General features: G+C 46.3%; 2 protein-coding genes across 3 annotated transcripts in view; one reads left to right on the top strand and one right to left on the bottom strand.

The window, feature by feature from the left end:
• Positions 1 to 20179, bottom strand: part of ALKBH8 (alkB homolog 8, tRNA methyltransferase) — a gene marked incomplete at its 5' end in the record, with an annotated part of 247603 nt that overhangs the window by 223108 nt on the left and 4316 nt on the right. The gene's annotated exons all lie outside the window — the stretch shown is intronic.
• Positions 14342 to 20179, top strand: part of CUL5 (cullin 5) — a 32557-nt gene continuing 26719 nt past the window's right edge. Inside the window, exon 1 of one of the 2 annotated variants that reach the window (XM_083609058.1) lies at positions 14342 to 14802. In XM_083609058.1, coding sequence (XP_083465184.1) covers positions 14779 to 14802 — 24 coding nt within the window. In that variant the 5' untranslated portion in view covers positions 14342 to 14778. The remainder of the gene's footprint in view (positions 14803 to 20179) is intronic. The other variant, XM_083609059.1, reaches the window with a different exon arrangement.

The following is a 20179-nucleotide window of genomic DNA, read 5'->3' as shown; positions in this document are numbered from 1 at the left end:
GGCTTTGCATCAGTGCCATGTATTTATTCCTTTGCTCATGTAATAAATGTATAGGAAGTAAACCGAATACAGTTGCGCCATCACTTTTGATATTCCTGTAGCAATGGAAAAAATGTTATAAACATCAATATATTTCTGAATCTTTAAAAGTGCATGGAAGAAACACTGTTTACAACAACATATTTTCTCTCAACAATCTATGTAACTACTGGTGGCTTAGATACAAAATAGTTTTCTCTGTTGCCAACTGTGTAAATAAACCACTTAATTTGCCTAATGGGTAAATACATAATTCCAAGTATAAGAAGTTCCTTTCAGCCGGCCTTGCAAATAAGCCCATAAAAGGATCACGACCAACAAACTAATTAGTCATACATTCCTCTTGTGTGAACCGGTGGTATCCAAAGTACGAGAAAGTCATCCAGCCGTGATGGAAATCGTGACCAATCCCTTCACTAATTAAATACAGAGGATGAACTCCTGAAACAAAACTGGAGACTTTTGATTTAAATTTGTATTCACGTTGCTGTGTTTTCATTGTATAATTTCACCTTTGATCAACCTTATGTGGCCAGCCTGTCATCTTGGCATGCAAGTACTGTATATCCCAAGGATTTGATTTCTAGTGCAATACACAACTGACATGTGCATTATGGAAAAGTCTGCAGGCACAGACAAGAAAGCATGGTCACTGCAACCATTGCCATAGGAACAGTAAAGAGTTGCCACAGGAAGTACGAGGAGTCAGTTTGAAGCCTTGCTCTTTGGAAACACTGATATTTTCCTCCTGCTCTGTCTCAGCCACATTTGGAAAGAGCACAAAGCACAGCAGGGAAAACTGGTCAAGCTAGAGTGACCAGAAGCCAGTTTAAAGGAAAAACTCTGACCATCTGTCTACTGGCAGAAAAAGAGTTGTAGTTATACCTTTGTAATTTCTAAGAGCATGCCTTGTGAATCACAGTTGGATCAGAGGAACTCAGCAGTCCGTAGTGCCATACTTAGGGGAAAGAGTACAGCTTTTGCATTAGGTCTGTCCTAATTTCAGTCTGTAGTTACATGTTCTTTCAGAGCTAGCTTGGAAAATATTTCCACACCCACCCCTGAGATGCTGCAGTCAAAAGTAACTGGCACTGGACTACATGGACCAATGATCTTGCGCAGGCAGTCCCTGAAATGCTTAGAAGAGATGTTTTGCCCCTGCGTGCTTCCTGTCATCTACCTCATCCAGCTTTCCCAGGAATACTCATGCACACACATATATCCATGTGCAGGAGTGTTGATTTATTTCCACATCAAAGCTTTTGGTGTAAGTTTCCTTGTGTGGCATTCTTTGCGTGGCATCTCCTGTCAGTTGTATGCGAGTGGAATTAGGTAAATATATTCAAGAGATACTTCTGTGTTTCAGGTTTAAACACCAGAAGAATTCATACCATCACCAATCATTTTCAAGGGGGTGGGGAAGAAAGATGCGGTTTGCATTGTTATAGAATGCTATGGCTCAAAAGACTGGGATGCATTTACAATTCTCAATACGAAGTTCAAACACTGCACAGGTTGTGGGTGATGGGGATGTTAAACACTGTAGAGCAATTTATGCAGCATGGTCTCTCAAACATAATTTACTAGTTTTTATTTCTGAAGTTGCGCTGAAGCATTCAGCTGGGAATCATAAGACAGTGCTCACACTTCCTGCTGTATTTATCCAGCATAATTTCTGATGGTATAGTCTACTCCGTAAATCCTGCTGTGTTTATTTATTTATTACATTTATAGTTCACCTTTTCCCCAAGCAGCTCAAGATGTCATATATAATTCCCTTCTCATTTAATCCCCACAACAATTGTGTGAAGTAGATTAGGCTGAGAGTAAGTGACTGGCCCCCAGGGTCACCCACTGAACTTCCAGGCTAAGTGGGGATTCAAACTCTGGTTTCCCAGGTCCTTAACCAACACTCTAACCACTACTCCACACTAGCTCTCCATCTAACTGGTGTTCACTGGGGCTTACTCCTAGGAAAGTATACTTGGGATATTATCCGAAAAGTACTGACTGCAATGGCGTAGGCTATGTAATAAACAAAAATCTTCCCTTATGGGGAACACAAGAGCCCTTATAGAGTCCTTTGTAGGTTCTCCATCGGTCAGAGAAAATAACAGGCCAACCAGATAATATTGAGAAGCAAAGCAACTAGTAAACCTGATCTTTATTGAACTGTTGCAAGAGGGTGCTCCCCTCACACGCAGGAAAGGAGGAGGACCCAGAACCAAGGTGTGCCTGCCCTTATATAGACATTTTAAATTCCCTGCCCTGGAGCTCAAGATCACCCCTCCATACATCATACATATATCACAGAAGGGGTGTAACCCAAGACCACCCCGCACAAACATCATACCTACATCACAGAAAAGGTGGTCTACAACAGAAATTTGAATGTTGTAGTTTTTCCTGTCTGCCAGGTTATCTGATAATGCCTTATGTGATTGCCTTTCCTGGTAGTCTGGCTATTCCTTTGAGATGGTGATTTCTTTATTCCTGCCCCCCCCCCCCCCCCGCTCTCCTTGCAGAGCAAACATTTGGTCAGTTTGGGAGTCAAAATGGTTTCAGGGCGGTCTTCCTGTGCTGCTCCAGACATGTGGTCCCCATATCTATGTACGTGCTAGATTGGTACATTTATGAAAATTTATTATATATATAAGACCTTACATTTTTTATTTCAGCTGCAATCCTATACCCACTTGCCTGGGAGTAAGTCTGATGCCATATTGAGTGTCAAGAAGTCTGCTCATTTATTGATCCAGAGCACATTCCAACATACAGTTAGCAGGGTAACAAAAAATTAGCACGTTGCAGGATTCCCCCCCAAATAGACCAGAGGCAATTAATATTTCATCCAGCAGAGCTGAAGGCACATGAGCATAATGGCCACAAATCCATACATTTTCAGTATTGACGTTGTCCATAAGAAATTCAGTTGCAGCAGACTTAACTTAAATTTACAATAACTTACAATAAGACTAAAACCTTAACACTATATACAGAACACCACACCAGAAGGAAAGAGAAAGTGAAACCCAGGCTCCTTCTGACCTTATTATTATAGTCAGCATTAACATTGACAGAGGGAGATAAGAGAATCAGTTTAAACTAGCTGTACTCAGCTTCTCTGAAGGAATAATTCAAACATTAGGAACCTTCAGCTTGTTTTTAGGCAGAATAGAAACTTCCTCGTCAGCTAGGAAACTTCCAGCTTGCACCAGCTTGTACCACACAGAGAAGCTTCCAGAAGCCTCTTGAATCAATTAGAATAAGAAAGATCTCTACACTTTAAACCAATACTTTCTGTACCAAGAAACGCAAACTGACAATGAGTTCCAGAGCATGGTCTAAGAAGGACATGTGATGTGGCCACCTTGCTAAAGCTAAGCCAGCCTGCATCAGGCCAGGGTCTGGATGGCAGACCCGTGTAGACAGTGTTTATTTCCATGACGAGATATGCAATAGAAATACAACATAGCAACACAACGGCTTACTATATATGCCAATGTGCCCACTTATGAGAACAGGATGCTGGACTAGGTGGGCCACTGGCCTGATCCAAAAGGTCTCTCCTGCTCTTACTGTGAGGAACAGATTTTAAATTCTTGAACGGGCCACATATAGAACAGAATAGGCAACCACATATAGAACAGAACAGGCAGCCGCATATAGCTAAGGGGGGCTGCATTAGCTAACCAACTGAAAACATGACTAAATAAGGAAAGGAATGTTCAGAGGGTAAGAGGAAAAACAAGATAAGGTACCAGGCAGAGTAACAGGTACCAAGTATCTAGCAGCACCACATACGTAATAATCACGTGCACACAGGTACCAATGAATGTATAGCACATGAGCTGATCACGCGTTGCACAGGGCTGGGGAGGGGGACTGGGGAGGGGTACGTAGTTGGGGGGGGAAGTGAAAGGTATAAATATCACTGTTTTGATACTATGTGTCGCAGCCATCTTTGCAGAACTTATCTGCTGGTTGCCCCTGCATGCAGAGCTACTGAATAAATCTCTTTTCTTTGACAAAGAAGTCTCTGGAGTCATTCCTTCCCCTGAGGTCTGAGGGGATCTGAGGGACAGCTGAACAGCCGGACTCTTTTAACTAAGGCTTCATTTGGGGGCTCGTCCGGGATATGTCCCCGCCCCTCGCATAAGACCAGGGGCCAGGCTCGACCGGTGAACAGCCAGGAACGGCGTCTGCAACCTCCAGCGCGCACCCTGCCAGTTCGTAGGGGGAGATCGCTGCACCGTCCCTGCGTGGAGACACCTGGTCGAGGGAGAAAAGAGAGAGAGGCCGGCCGGAGGGGTGACAGTCCGCAGCGGAACAGGTAAGCCCTGGGGAAGGAAAAGGCAGGGCGTGAGGCCTGATCAGCCTCGACTGGCCGTGGCAGTAAAGTGCCGCCAGTAAAAGGTAAAAGGGTGGTACAAGGGGGAAAGGTTTTGGGTGGTGGGGTATTAGGAGTGAAGGATACTCCAGTGAAAGGATGAATGTGTGAGTGGCCGGGGCTTAGCGTCCCCTTGGCTAAGCGTGTGTAGGGCTGTGAGGTTCTTGGCAGCGCGAGCTCGACCAAGCCACAGCCTGTAGCGAAATTGTGAGTGCTTGTAAAACCCTGTGCAGGAGCGGAGTATCCTATTAGGAGATGGGGTCAGGAGGCAGTAAATGCACCCCCCTGCAATGCTTTCTGGATAACTGGAAAGCGGCCACGAAGGACGATGATTGGGGTTTTAAGCTAAGAAAAGAACGCCTACGAACTTTGTGCGAAGTGGATTGGCCCGCCCAAGGGACTAGGTGGCCCTCGGAGGGAACCTTCGATTTGCAGTTAATAAATCCTTTGTGGCGAAATATAGTGAGCATCCACCCAGACCAAATCCCATATATTTCCACTTGGAAAAGGAACACAGAGAATAATCCACCTTGGCTACAGAATTGCCGAACGTCCTTGGGGCGTGGTGCCCAAGAGGCTCGGGTCTGTGCAGTAAAAGAAAAGCCTGTACCCCCAGTCCTCCCAGAGCCAGAAGAGGAAGAAGGAGGGATCTTGAAGCCCCCTCCCCCGTATGCCCCGCCAACGGCGCCGCCACCACCAGGTGCGCCGCTGCCGGATCCGCAACTACCAGAGGAGGCAGGGGCGGGAGGAGGGGCAGGAGGGACCCCTGCAAAGCAAGACACCTCAGATGATGAGAAGGATAGTGAGGAAGACGAGGTTCATTTTAGGGAAAGACTTCAAAAACGGAATAAGGCAGGGAAGAGGTGGTCAGAGCAAGATGAACTGAAGGTAAAGAGAGATGTTGAGCCGTGGAAAAGCGAGGTGGATGTATCCCCACATTTGCTGGACGCGGCAATGCATACGCCAAAACAGACAAAGAAATTGCAAAGGTGTTGGTTAGAAGCCTGGGATAGAGCGAAGCTGCATGAGGCAACACAGAAACAAAAGGAAAAAGCAAGCACAATAGCCCCTTTGCGCCGAGTTTATGACCCACCAGGACCCCCGGGGCAAGGTGGGGCGATACCACCTCGGACATATACCGTCCAGCATGTCCCTTTTACTAGTTCTGATGTGTGTAATTGGCGCAACCAGAATCCCTCTTTTGAGGAAAACCCAGCAAAAATTATAAAGTTGTTTGAGGGGATTTTTCAAACGTATAACCCCACTTATGATGATGTGCAGTACCTCTTAAACTCTTTGCTGACTACAGAGGAAGTCCGAAGAGTTCATACAGAAGCCAGGGCACATTTGCGGGCCCAAAATGTAAATGAAGATCTTGCCTACCCCCTTCAAACCCCTAATTGGGACTACCAGGAAACAAATGGTCAAAACACCCTGAATACTTACCGTCAGTATGTTCTGATTGGGATGAGGAGGGCCTCCCGAAAACCCATTAACTTAATGAAGGTCAGGGAGGTGGTTCAGAAACCTGAGGAACCCCCGGGAGCCTTTTTGGAACGACTAAAGGAGGCGTACAGGCAATACACCCCCCTAGACCCAGATGAAGGAGCAAATGCTCCCATCATAAAAACAGCCTTTGTGGCCCAGGCGGCACACGATATTAGAAAAAAAGTTCAAAAACACGAGGGGTTCATGGGGAACACCCTAGAATGGATGTTGGAAATAGCGCAGACTACCTATAACCAGAGAGATGAGGAGGCCCAGAAGCAAAAGGAAAAATACCAAGCTAAGAAATTGATGGCACTTCAGGCAGGGGCCACAGGGGGAGGCGCCCGGGGAGGAGGGCGCGCCCGACTCGGCAGAAACCAGTGCGCTATTTGCAAGCAGGATGGGCATTGGAAGAGAGAATGCCCCCAAGCAAATTCCAAAGGGAGGGGCCAAGGAAGAGGAAACCTAATGAATCCAGCAGCTGAATCTTGGGTGCCGGGAAGGGGAAGAGGTCGTGGACAGGGACCGCCCTGGTACCCCCCCACTCCAGGAGGACCTGCTGGAGCCATGAGTCTCCAAGAGGACTAGTATTAGGACAGACCGGGCCCAACTGACTTAGGTTCCCATGAGCCCACGGTCAAAATGAAAACAGGGAACCGGACTTTTTCTTTCTTGGTGGACACAGGAGCTGCCCATTCGGTTTTACCTACAGCTATATCCAAACCAACCCAACAAGCAATCACCATTGTAGGGGCCACGGGCGAACCACAAAAGGCACCATTCCTGCAACCTGTCTGCTGCAAGCTGGGAGGACATACAGTCCTGCACAAGTTCCTTTATATCCCTGAATGCCCCATTCCATTATTGGGCCGGGACATGTTAGCTAAATTACAAGCACAGATCACCTTTGCCCCAAGTGGGGAAGTAACTATGAACACGGGTGTAAAGGGTGAATTGTCTTTAGAAGTACCCCTAAGGGAGCATTGGAGGCTGATGGTGGTACAAAAAGAGGAGGGGCAGATCCCTGAGGTGATTTTACGGGAAGCAGACCCCCGTGTATGGGCTGAGGACAACCCACCAGGCATGGCCAAAAACATCCCACCCATTATCGTAAAGACCAAGCCCTTTGCCAACCCTGTGGCAGTAAACCAGTACCCCATCCCACGAGCGGCAGCAGAAGGAGTGTGGGTTCATTTGGAACGATTGTTGAAACATGGAATTTTAAAACCTTGCCAATCCCAGTGGAATACGCCCCTACTGCCAGTAAAAAAGGAAGGGGGAGGGTTTAGACCGGTTCAAGACCTTAGAATGGTAAACCAGGCCGTGGAGACCCTCCACCCGAATGTGCCAAACCCATATACTTTGCTCAGCCTTATACCACCCACTGCACGGTATTTTACTGTACTGGACTTGAAGGATGCGTTCTTTTGCTGCCGCCTAGCGGAAGAGAGCCAACCCTTGTTTGCCTTTCAGTGGACTGACCCGGGAACTGGCACTAAAGTACAATATACCTGGACCAGACTTCCCCAAGGTTTTAAGAACTCACCTACCCTTTTTGGGGTAGCTTTGGCATCTGATTTGGCAAGCTTCCCTACTGACCCCACTAGGGCTCTTCTACAGTATGTAGATGACCTTTTACTGATTTCTCCTGATAAGGACACGTGTCTCAGGGCAACTATAGAGCTGTTAAATCACTTGGCAGAAGCTGGATACCGTGTCTCAAAGAAAAAGGCCCAAATTTGTCAGCCTACGGTCAGGTATTTGGGGTTTGACATATCTCACCAGCAGCGTAAGCTAAGGGATGAAAGGAAGCAGGCCATAATCCAAATACCTGAACCTAAGAACCGCCGGGAACTTCGCGGATTCCTGGGATCTGCAGGGTTTTGTAGAATATGGATTCCCAATTATAGTGGTATAGCGCGCCCCCTGCATGAATCCACGAGAGGAACAGAGAAGGATCTATTTGTGTGGGGACCTGAGCAACAACAAGCCTTCCAGGATCTTAAAGCTGCATTACAACAAGCCCCAGCACTTGGCATCCCCAACCCAGAAAAGCCGTTTACCTTGTATACAGATGAGGATCGGGGGGTGGCCAAGGGAGTGTTGTGCCAAAGACTGGGAAGTTGGCAGCAGCCTGTTGCTTATTTATCAGAACAATTGACCCCGACGGAACAGGGCTTGCCCCCTTGCATGAGGGCAGTAGTGGCTGTGGCTACCCTGCTGGAAAAAGCAGACAAGTTTACCTTTGGACAAGAGACTACTTGTGTGACGCCACATGCGGTTCCGGCCCTGCTTGATATGAAAGGCACTTATTTTCTGTCTCAAGCGAAGATGAGGAAGTGCCAGGTGTTGCTACTGCACCCACGCTTGAAGTTTCAGGTTACAGCAGCCCTCAACCCAGCGACCTTATTACCGGTTGGAGAAGATGAGGAGCCGACCCACGATTGTGTAGAAGTCATGGACGAAGTGTATTCCAGCAGACCTGACTTGAAGGATGAGGCTAACCCACATTGGCCCACCTGGTTTGTGGATGGAAGTAGCTTTGTGGAAAATGGCCAGCGGAAAGCAGGGTATGCAGTGGTAGCCTTGGGTGACCAGGTTATTGAGGCGAAGCCCCTTCCGCCCGGTACTTCAGCGCAGCTTGCAGAGATCACGGCACTCACTAGAGCTTTGTGCCTGGCAAAAGGACAGAAGATTAATATATATACGGACTCCAAATACGCTTTCCTGACCCTGCATGCCCATGGAGCACTATGGAAAGAGCGAGGCCTACTCACTTCCAAGGGAAATCAGGTAGCACATCCCCAGGCACTCTTGGACCTTTTGGATGCCGTTTGGGAGCCAGAAGCAGTGGCAGTAGTACATTGTTATGGGCACAAGACTGGACCGGGTGAAGCAGCTAGAGGAAACCGTTTGGCTGACCGGATAGCAAAGGAAGCAGCCCGGACCCCATTTCCAGCACCTTTTATTGGCGCTCTAGTGCCAGAGAAGATTCTGGACAACTCATCGAAACCAAGGTATTCTGCACGTGAGGAAGCTACTGCATCAGCCGAGGAATTCAGGCTTTCTGAAGAAGGATGGTACCTTACACCTGATGATCGAATATGGATTCCAGCCTCTCTATCTCGCCAGATCATTCAGCGATATCACGAGTCCACACACACAGGACCAGATGCCATCGCCCAGCAGCTGGGAAAATGCTTTTATCTGGCTAACTTATACCAACTAGCGGCACAAGTGTCAAGAGGATGCACTTTGTGTCAGGCAAACAACCCTAGGACTGGGCCTTTGGTGCCCCCAGGCACCCAACACGCAGGGAGTGCCCCTATGGAGGACCTTGTAGTAGACTTTACTGAGCTACCCCGTTGCGGATTTTACCGCTACTTGCTAGTGGCAGTGTGCACCTACACAGGGTGGGTGGAGGCATGGCCAACTAAGACTGAGCGGTCTACCGAAGTGACTCGATGCCTCCTGAAAGAAATCATACCCCGTTACGGGCTACCTAGAACAATTGGCTCAGACAATGGACCAGCATTTGTACATTCAGTATTACAAGAACTGGCAAAAGCCTTACACATTGGTTGGAAATTACACACAGCTTATAGGCCCCAGAGTTCTGGGAAGGTTGAAAGAATGAATAGGACATTGAAAAACCAATTAGCAAAGCTCACTCAGGAGACGGGTTCAAATTGGGTGTCTATGTTGCCATTGGCCCTACTCCGGGTACGGAGTCTACCCCTGAAGCGCACCCATTTGTCCCCTTTTGAGGTAATGTTTGGGAGACCGGTCCCTTACGTTAGGATGATAACACCATACGCGAGCAGAGATGTCCAGTTAGACAATTATGTGCAATCACTCTCCCGAGTTTTCCTATCTCTCAACAGGTGGACCCAGGCTCGCACGCCTTGTGTTTTAATCGAGTCTCTGCATCAATTCGAGCCAGGTGACGAAGTGTGGATCAAGGACTGGGCCCAGACACCCCTGCAACCGTGCTGGAGAGGCCCACATACTGTATTGATATCCACACCCACTGCTGTTAAAGTCGCCGGCATCACTCCATGGGTCCACCACACTCGTGTTAAGAAGGTCGTGTCAAACTGGACAGCTACCCCGAATCCTGACGATCCCTTGAGGCTGACCATCTCCAGGAAGGCACCTGACAACCGCTCTGCTGATACCACTCCGGAGGCTGGTATCTCTTCGCACGGCTGAAGCAGTGGATAGGAGGAGCGCCCGCTGGCAGCGCTCCCAACGTACCCGAGACAAATACTGCTATAGTTTGGGACTACTCCCCTAATTCTAAAAAAAAAAAAAAAATGTTCAGTTTCTGGGATAGTTGGCCCTGGTGGGTGGGTGCCTTAGTAGTTACCCTCATTCTTTGGATGCTATTCTATTTTTGCTGGCATGAGCGCCATCGCTTCTGGGGACGGAAGAAGCCCACTTCCCTCCCCTTTCTTCTAGCACTCTTGGCCTTAGTTGGCCTAGGGTGTGGGAAACCTACCCCAGCATCCCCTCCAACTAATGTATGGGAATCCTTTGCACAAACCCTTAACGTGTCATCTTTTTGCCTAACACAGCAGGTTGCCATAGGCGAACTTTTGGGGTCTTGCTTGATCCCTGTATGCCATGATCCTGGTGACATTAATAATGATACATGGTTCTATTCATCCCTGCCCCAAAATGACTCCCTCCAGGGTCTCGGATATCCCGGATACCTCAATTGGGGTAGGCAGTATCAACGCCGTCCGCCTTTGGCTATTGATCTGTTGACCCCTTACGTGGCTTCTTTTAATACTACCTGTGCCAGGATGGTGAATTGTACAAAATCTAACTGCATAAGGCTCGGCCGAGACAACTTTAACTGCTCTAAGTATGTGAATATTTCCTACTTGTACAAGTACACTGAATTGCCAGGAGGGTGGTTTTGGTCCTGCCCCGGGTACACATTTAATTACATTCCTGCAAACATAAGCCATGGAACACCATGTTGTCTGAGCCGTCTCTCAATGATTTTACCAGAGAAGCACCACTTCTTTAACCATACACCTAGGACTAGGCGCTCTGTGGAATTAACCAATGACTGTGATGATTCTGTTGCTCTTCCCAGCAAAGCTGAATATGTTTCTTTAGCAGTTTCCCTTGTAGGAGTCCCTGGATTGGCAACCCGAAATAGCAGAAATATAAATGGGTTAGCTTGCTCTGCTGCAAAAGCTCTCAATTCTACGTCACAGGCCCTTCACCTGTTGACTAAGGAGCAAAGTGAATTAAGACATGGGCTCCTACAGAACCGTGCAGCCATCGATTATTTACTTATGCTCCATCATTATGGCTGTGAGCAGATGGAGGGGATGTGCTGTTTCAATTTGACTGATAATTCCAAGGCGATAGAGCAGCAGGTATCCCACTTGCAAAATTTGACTCACCACATGAAAATGGACACTGGAGCAGATCTATGGAGTTGGTTGTACTCCTGGCTGCCGGACGGCAGCTGGCTTCGACACCTTGTGGTCCTGGTGACTGGCCCTCTTTTAATTTCGTTACTAATTTTGCTGCTGCTTTGCTTCTGTATACCTTGTTTAATGCAATGCTTGCAAAACATGATACGCCGTGTAACATCTCAGTTGCTAGGACCGAAGGTTGTGGCTTTCATGCGTGGTTACCATGAGCTACCGGTGGATGCGCTCAATAGCGATCCACAAAAAGAGGAGGGAGTGTGAGGAACAGATTTTAAATTCTTGAACGGGCCACATATAGAACAGAATAGGCAACCACATATAGAACAGAACAGGCAGCCGCATATAGCTAAGGGGGGCTGCATTAGCTAACCAACTGAAAACATGACTAAATAAGGAAAGGAATGTTCAGAGGGTAAGAGGAAAAACAAGATAAGGTACCAGGCAGAGTAACAGGTACCAAGTATCTAGCAGCACCACATACGTAATAATCACGTGCACACAGGTACCAATGAATGTATAGCACATGAGCTGATCACGCGTTGCACAGGGCTGGGGAGGGGGACTGGGGAGGGGTACGTAGTTGGGGGGGGAAGTGAAAGGTATAAATATCACTGTTTTGATACTATGTGTCGCAGCCATCTTTGCAGAACTTATCTGCTGGTTGCCCCTGCATGCAGAGCTACTGAATAAATCTCTTTTCTTTGACAAAGAAGTCTCTGGAGTCATTCCTTCCCCTGAGGTCTGAGGGGATCTGAGGGACAGCTGAACAGCCGGACTCTTTTAACTAAGGCTTCATTACGGAGCTTCTGAACCAGGCCCAGGAGCAGCCCCCCACAGAGCTCATTGCAGCATTCCAGCCTCAAGGGCTCCAACACATGGATTACAATGGTCAGGCTCCTCCTGTCCAGGAACAGCTGTAGCTGGAAAACCAGATGATGCTTTGTAAAAGGCACTCTTAGCCAGAGGGCACTTGGGCCACTAGTGGCAATTACCCCAGCTCAAGTTGGTGATGTAGGTACCAACATACAATAATTATTTTGCTTAATGTCAAAATAGGTTTCTATCCAGTTCCCAGTGTACACCCAGTTACACAATGTTGTTGTTGTTGGCATCCGTCTGTCTCAGGACACAATGGAGGAGTGTGCCTTTGGAGGTGTGTGCCTTTGGAGGTGAAGCCAATATGTTGGGAGGTTGCAGAGCCCGCCGTAGAGAAAGACATGTTTGGATGCAGCTGGGGCAGAGGAAGGCACATATAAACATCTACCTGTCATTAAAATACACAACAAAACCATCAGATTAAAGTATACATTGTGGCAGTGAATCCTGGAAGACCTGCTCGCTGCCTTGCTGGCCTTTTCCTATCTGGCCTGGGACTGACTCCAGCTACAAAAGCGGAGGCTGCGGAACAGTATTGCTTAGGAGTTTTATTGTTGTGGCTACAAAATAAAAAAAATTCCTTCCAGTAGCACCTTAGAGACCAACTAAGTTTGTTATTGGTATGAGCTTTCATGTGCATGCACACTTCTTCAGATACCATTGTTGCTGCTGTTATGAACATTAACCTTTCATATTTTTATTTTCTAGATGATGATATAAGTAGAAATTGTTCTGATTTGGCCGTGTGCTTTTTGAGGCATTATATTTATTGCTTATAACTGACTATACTCTTGGGGTCCCTTCTAACTCTAAGATTCTATGGTTTTATTTAGCTGAGATTCCTACATTACAACAGGTTGGACTAGATGACACTTGGGGTCCCTTCCAACTCTATGACTACCTTTTTTTTTTTTTTTTTGCTATCTTCGCAGTTGTGGGCAAATCTATTATTATTATTATATGTGTAATGTTTTATTTTGCTTTTATGTATGTTGGAAGCTGGCCAGAATGGCTGGGGGCAACACAGTCAGATGGGTGGGGGCACATATAAATAAGACTATGACTACAGTGGTACCTTGGTTCTCAAACACCTTGGTACTCATACAACTTGGGACCCAAATACTACAAACCCAGAAGTAAGTTATCCAGTTGTGAACTTTTTTGGAAGCCAAACATGCTCCGTTTTGAGTGTTACACTTCTGTTTTGAGTGTTACACTGAGGTCTGTCTGTTTTTGCTATTTATTTTGCATTTTTGCGGCTTTTTGTTTTTATGACTGTGTGCAACCCAGCTCAGCTTCTGATTGATTGATTGCGTGACTGCACTACATTGTTTAAGGGACGCGGGTGGCACTGTGGGTTAAACCACAGAGCCTAGGACTTGCTGATCAGAAGGTCAGCGGTTTGAATCCCTGCGACGGGGTGAGCTCCGTTGCTCGGTCCCTGCTCCTGCCAACCTAGCAGTTCGAAAGCACATCAAAGTGCAAGTAGATAAATAGTTACTGCTCTGGCGGGAAGGTAAACGGCGTTTCCGTGCGCTGCTCTGGTTCGCCAGAAGCGGCTTAGTCATGCTGGCCACATGACCCGGAAGCTGTACACCGGCTCTCTCGGCCAATAAACAAGATGAGCGCCGCAACCCCAGAGTCGGTCACGACTGGACCTAATGGTCAGGGGCCCCTTTACCTTTACCTTTACTACATTGTTTATTGCTTTCATTTTATGGATCAATGGTCTCGTTAGATAGTAAAATTCATGTTAAATGGCTGTTTTAGGGGTTGTTTTTAAAAGTCTAGAACGGATTAATCCATTTTGCATTACTTCCTGTGGGAAAGCGCGCCTTGGTTTTGGAACGCTTTGGTTTTGACACGGATTTAAGTTTGAGAACCAAGGTACCACTGCATTATGACGATGCTAGTAAGTCGCCTCGGAGCATGGAAAGGCGGTGTGCGAATAAAAACGATGCTGCCACAGCAACACACACAGACACACACGGGCAGCTGGCAGCCTTCGCCACAGCATGAGGGAACACTACCGAGGCCTGCGCTCCGCCGGAGAGCAGGAGGCGAGGCAGGCGCGGCCTCCGCCCTGCAGGGGCCGCTGTGGGCCGGAGCCGCTCTCCCCTCTCGGCGGCGGGCCATCCGGCTCCTCGGCGCCGCATCATGTGGGCTCGCCCAGCCCCTCGCGAGGAGCCGGGCCGCTGCCGCTGCTACCGCCGCCTCCTCCTCCTCCAGTGCCCGGAGTCTCCCGCTGTCTGGGCTGGTTCCGCCATGAGGCGCTGAGACCCGAGGCAGGGGAGCCGCGAGGAGCCCGTCGCCCAGCGGCTGAGGGGGCCGAGCGGCCGGGTGGACGCCGAGCCGAGGCTCCCCGCACGGTTCCGTCCCGCGCGGGGCGGCCGAGACCATGTAAAGCGGCCCCAGCCCGAAGAACCAGCCCCGGACGACGGGGGAGCAGCTGCTGCCGCCGCCGCCGGCTTGTGAAGGCCCAGCAAGGGCGCCTGTTTCTCTCTGTGTGTTGTGTGTTTTGTGGGGAACATGGCGACGTCTAATCTGTTAAAGGTGAGAAAGAGGCAACCCCCGGCCTGGTTGGGCGGCTTGCCTGCCTGAGGGAACCTCCGGCATTTGGAGGTTGGGTGATATGTGGGGAGGAGCTGCCTGGCTGATAAGGAGAGGGAGGGATATATATATACATAGCACAGCACACACACACACACACACACATACATATATATATATATATATATATATATATATATGTATATGTATGTATATGTACATGTGTGTGTGTGTAGATGTAATGTGCTGTGCTGTATGTATGTGTGTGTGTGTATATATATATATATATATATATATATATATAATCTGTGTGTGTGGTGTTGTGTTTTTTAAAAGCATATATATATAAAATGTGCTGTGCTATATATATATATATATATATATATATATATATATTGCTGTGCTGCGTGTGTGGTGTTGTTTTTTTTCAAAGCACCAAGGAGCACTTCCGACAAGTTTGCTCTGGATCTCGGGAGGATGCAGTTAAACACCCCCGTTGGCTTATTGCAGCGCCGCCGTAACAAAGCAGAGATATCATAGGCAAAACATATTGGCTTCTGGGTGCCTGCCTAAAGAGACCCGACTGCCAGGGTTAGGGTTACATGGTAGGAAGGCGGAGAGCCACGAGCCTAAAGGTTGGAAGCCTGCACTGAAAGGTTGAAAGTGAACGAAAATGCAACGGACTCGTGTTTCGGGCTATGTCTCATTTTTCTAAACTAGGGTGGAGCACATCCGACTTAACCTGTGTACATCTCTGTGTGTGCGCATCTTATAAGGTGACGGGAGCGTTGCATTCCCTTCACAAGGTTTTTCTCCATTTCAGCCCCTGTGTCCTGCAGGGCGAAAGCAGGGGAAGAAACAGCATTTGAGAAGAATGACAAGTGCTCTTAAGACATGGTGGTCCTAAATGTATTCTCCACCCCCCAGCCTCCACCCCCCTCCTCCAACCATCAAGGGTTTTCAGTGGGGCGTATGCAGGACAACTTCCCACTGGATTTTGCCCCCCCCAATCAGATTTGTTGTCAGCCACTTTGTTCCCCTTAATCATATCCAAAATTTTCTGCTGGAGGTGCTTACCTGCCTTTGCGCATTTATTATGATTATTTATTTATTTATTTATTTATTTTATTTATACACTGCCCTTCATCAAAAGATCTCAGGGCAGTTAACATCTGCTTCCCAGTTGCTATATTTTGCCCTTTCCCCTTGAACTCCATGTATCCTACAAGAAGTGCCAGCCTTTTGCTTCTGAACACTAGTTTGTTCTGATGTAAATGAATCCCATCTTCAACTGGAAGCATGGACTGAGAAGGGTGATGAAATACTACAAACTTTAATGTGCTCTTACACTCCATGTTTGGGATCCTTTCATCCCTTTCATTAATTAAACTGAAAGCAGAGGATGGGTAGGCTGTAGAAGGCAGGTAAAACTCAGGCTAGGAACAGAAGGACTGGAGCTAGGAAACAGATTAGATAACAAATCAGGAGCATAGGCAGTGAGTGGGTGAGTGTGTTTGGGGACATAAAAGAAAAACAAGTGCTCAGTATTGTAATTGAGTTGAGGATTGGAGATGCTGAAAAAAAGAAAATCTCAAAAGGAGTAAAGCTGTCAAAGGAAAATAGTGCAGGAAGGGTGGTAGTAGGAGTGAGTATGTAGGGGGAGAGTATTCTTAAAACGCACAGATGTAGCAGCTTGTGTGTGCGCAAGATTGTGTGTGTTTGTGAATAGCAGAGGGTAGCCAATGTGGGACCCTCTGGAAATTGTGAACTCTCAACAGCCACAGCAAGCATAGTCAGTGGCCTGGAGTGGTGGGAGTTCTAGTCCAACAACATCTGGAGGATACAGGCTTAGCCCTTCTTGGTATATAGCAAAGTGGCAATAATTGATGGTAGGGCTGGAGAAATCTCCAATACAGATTTTTCCCTCCCCCAATCTTACGTGTGGCTGACCCATTAAATTTGATTTTTGTCCCCAAACTCTGAGACTGAAATAAAGAAATTTAGAATGTTTTCCATTCCTGATAGGTATTGTAACAAATTGTCATTTAATCACTAGGCTTGGGTGTTATGCATTAAGCAGGTTGGCACTAGCTTTTTTGAAAATTGATGTTTGGTGAACTTGTTTTAAGCTAAACACTGCTGTAAGAGATTGTAGAACATATAGGTATATTTTATTATTTGCTTATTAAATGTTTATGCTGCTAATATAACTTAAATCTCTAGTTTAAAACAAAAATACAGCAAAAAATTCCTAAATGTGAGATAAAACGTGTGAGAATGTTATAAGCTATTTTGCTATAGCAAAATAAAAATACAATAGCCAAAACTTATTTGCTTTGTGCAAAATGTATAAGCCCAAACCATTGAAAAAGTGTTGTTGTATTAAGTGACTTATTTGATAACTCTTGTCCCCTGATCATGTTGCTGTCAAATGATAGGTTGAGAGAGGACAACAGACTTACTTTTCTACCTCTTGTTGATAAATAGATTTGTAAAATTATTGTAATAACTTTCAGGAGAAAGTATACTCTTGTGAAAGTTAACCTATGCCTTTTTCCTGTACACATCAAGATATTCATAACTGGAGAAATGAATGCCATTTATCCAGCAGATAATTCAGATACTTTGAAGTTAAAATATAATCAGAATAGGTTGTTTCGTGAAGGTGAAATTTCAGTTTTCACTGTTTTCTGAAAATTTTGAAAGAAGTTTAAGTTTTGCCCTTGTCCGAATTTGTAGGTATGTATAACCAAGAGAAGGGATGTAAAATAGTGCCCATGTAGAAGTATAGTGCTTTCTTCTTGAAACAATACTCTATAAAAACATCTCCAACATTAAAATTAAGTACATGCAAACCTAAGATCAAGCAGGTTGAAATATTTATGCTTTTGATCTTACTTTTGATAGGACTGGGATTATGAAGTGAAATATGAGGCTGCTTTTAGAAAGAGGCACTTACCTCAGAAGTCTTCCAAGAAATATATAGTGATACCAAATTGAAATGTTGAGGCCATGATGGCTGTAATCCATCTGTCAAACTCCCTTTTCTAGAGCATGTTGCAAACCAGTGGCCTGGTTTGCAACTACACGTTAGTTTATCTGTAGTACCAGTGATGATGAAGACACCCCATCTGAGTGTATGTGCTGGGGGATGTAAACTTAGTAATAGAGCCAGACCATGTATGGTAGGCTTTAATGGCACTGGCTCTTTAAAGTCTGAAGAACTTTAATTGCCCCAGAGAGTACAGAAGTTTGCCATCCGTGCACAATAGCATTCTTGGCAAATAAAGCCCAACCTCTGAACTGCTTCCCAGTTACCTGTAAATGTTACCATGTGGCTTTGGAATAGGCTGAGCTATTAAACTAGGTATGGTAAATACACTGTTTCTCCTTACACGTCACCATCTAGTTGGAGTTCTCCCGTTCTTTCTACTAGCAGACAGGCACTTCTCGCTCTCTTTCTAGAGCCATTTTTTCTTCTTGTCTTTCTATTGAACGCAGGCAGGTTCTTGGCTTAGTCTGCAGGAGCCAGGTCAGATCAGTTTGTTCTTTTGCTCTGACCAGGGCAGGAGAAACAAGAAGTTAAATAAATAACCATTGGCTGTTTTTCTAACTTAGTCCCCTTTTCTTCACCTTATTACGGAGAACATGCATCCAGCCTCACAAGTGCAGATCAGCCCTTCCTTCCTACTCAGAAGCTATAAGTATACAAAAGGGACAAATATGCCCAGTCATAAACTTCCCTTTTGGCTTTCTGTCCTTTTGCCTCCCTCATTCCCTGCCTTACCACTGGTCTTTGCCTCCGTCTCCATCTGATGGTGAAATCCATCTCCTTTCCTTGTTTAGGCCTGAGGCAGGTATTTGAGGTTGGCTACCAAGTGCTGGGTCTGTGGGGTTTGTTAAGATGCCCAGGCCTAAGTGAATGCATTATGGACAGTGTTCATATGGCTAACAGCTATAGGCTGAATTGGTATTCATTTACATAGGAGTATGTCTCATTGACAACAGTGCAGTGACATCTGAATAAGCCACAATACAAATATATTGTGGCTTCTTTCTCTCTCTTAGGGTCCTCACTGGTGCCGTCTGTAGCAGCCATCATCACTTGTCCCAGCCTCTCTCTAACCCCTGATTTCCTATGTCGCCCAGTCATTGCTTCTTGACTCCATCTCCTAGCCCAAGTCAGTCTTGCAAATTAGACAGTTGTCACTTTCCTATCTACCACCACCGCCTGCTAAACTCCCTAAGTTTTGACTTCGGCAATAAAATGCAGCAATAAAACAGATGCTAATGTGTTGTAACCGTAGGACCAGAATTCCATTGATTTGCAATGAAGCCATATTAAAGCAGTCTTTGGACTTATTTTTCATGTTTCAGGCATCTATAATGTTGGCTCCTAGAACAAATACAGTGATAAAAAAAGCCATGTGAACCCTAGTAGTCAATGGAGCATATATGATTCCAATAACATCAGTAAATTCTTAGTATTTAGTGTACAAGGCTCCCATGAATAACCACAGCATATGATGCTGTCATGGGTATATAAAATGGGTAGATAAAATGTTTTCTTAGTATCAGAGTAGCTTCTGGCATCTGCTCAACATCTGAGTAACAGTTCCTCTTAAATTCTCTGCCAATATACATAGTGAATTTGTTCATCCCAGCAATATGTATGTGTATGAAAATGTTAACTACTAGCTGATATTAACCAGTGTTGCTCAGAAATTCTATGAAACCAAGATTACTGAGTTTTATAAATAGGAAATTTGTTTTTAGGTGAGTGCACACACTCTCATTGGCCTGATCTGAGAGTCCAGATCAGCCCCAACCTGAGCGACACCCAAACTGGACCTGAGCCCCAATCATTTTGGCTACCGGACTAATGCTTATTTAGGGTTTTAAAAATTCCTATACAGTCAGGAGCGGAGCAGGGCATTTAGACATTGTACTCCCCCCCCCCACTCCACAGACACTGCAGAGAGCAAGAGAATTAAAGCCTAGTGGGTGGGTGCTGCTTCACCAGCGTGTTCCTTGCAGGGAACCTACTTGTGAAGCAAACCTCTGCAGCCAGCAGACTTGTACCCTTGATGGGTAGCTCCTGCACTGCTGCTGTATGTACTTGACTGTTGTGCCAGGCATGCCTGCCCACCCCTCACCGATGTCATTTTCCCCCAAGGTGTCCCAGTTCATTGTGTTGCAAGGTCATGGCATCTCCACTTCCACTGACAATAGCACCTCCTTCCACTCCCACTATCTTCAAATGTGTCCAAACTGGTGCAGGTTGGAATGCGTCTGTCTACCATTTTGATTCAAAATGGCCTGCAGCCATTTCCAAACATAAACGAAAACTCTTCTCCATCTTGGGATCCATCAGATTTGG

Source organism: Podarcis filfolensis (genome assembly GCF_964270895.1).
Source record: "Podarcis filfolensis genome assembly, chromosome: 4".
Classification (NCBI taxonomy): domain Eukaryota; kingdom Metazoa; phylum Chordata; class Lepidosauria; order Squamata; family Lacertidae; genus Podarcis; species Podarcis filfolensis.
The sequence above is the reverse complement of the archived record's forward strand: the minus strand, read 5'-3'. Positions and strand labels throughout refer to the sequence as shown.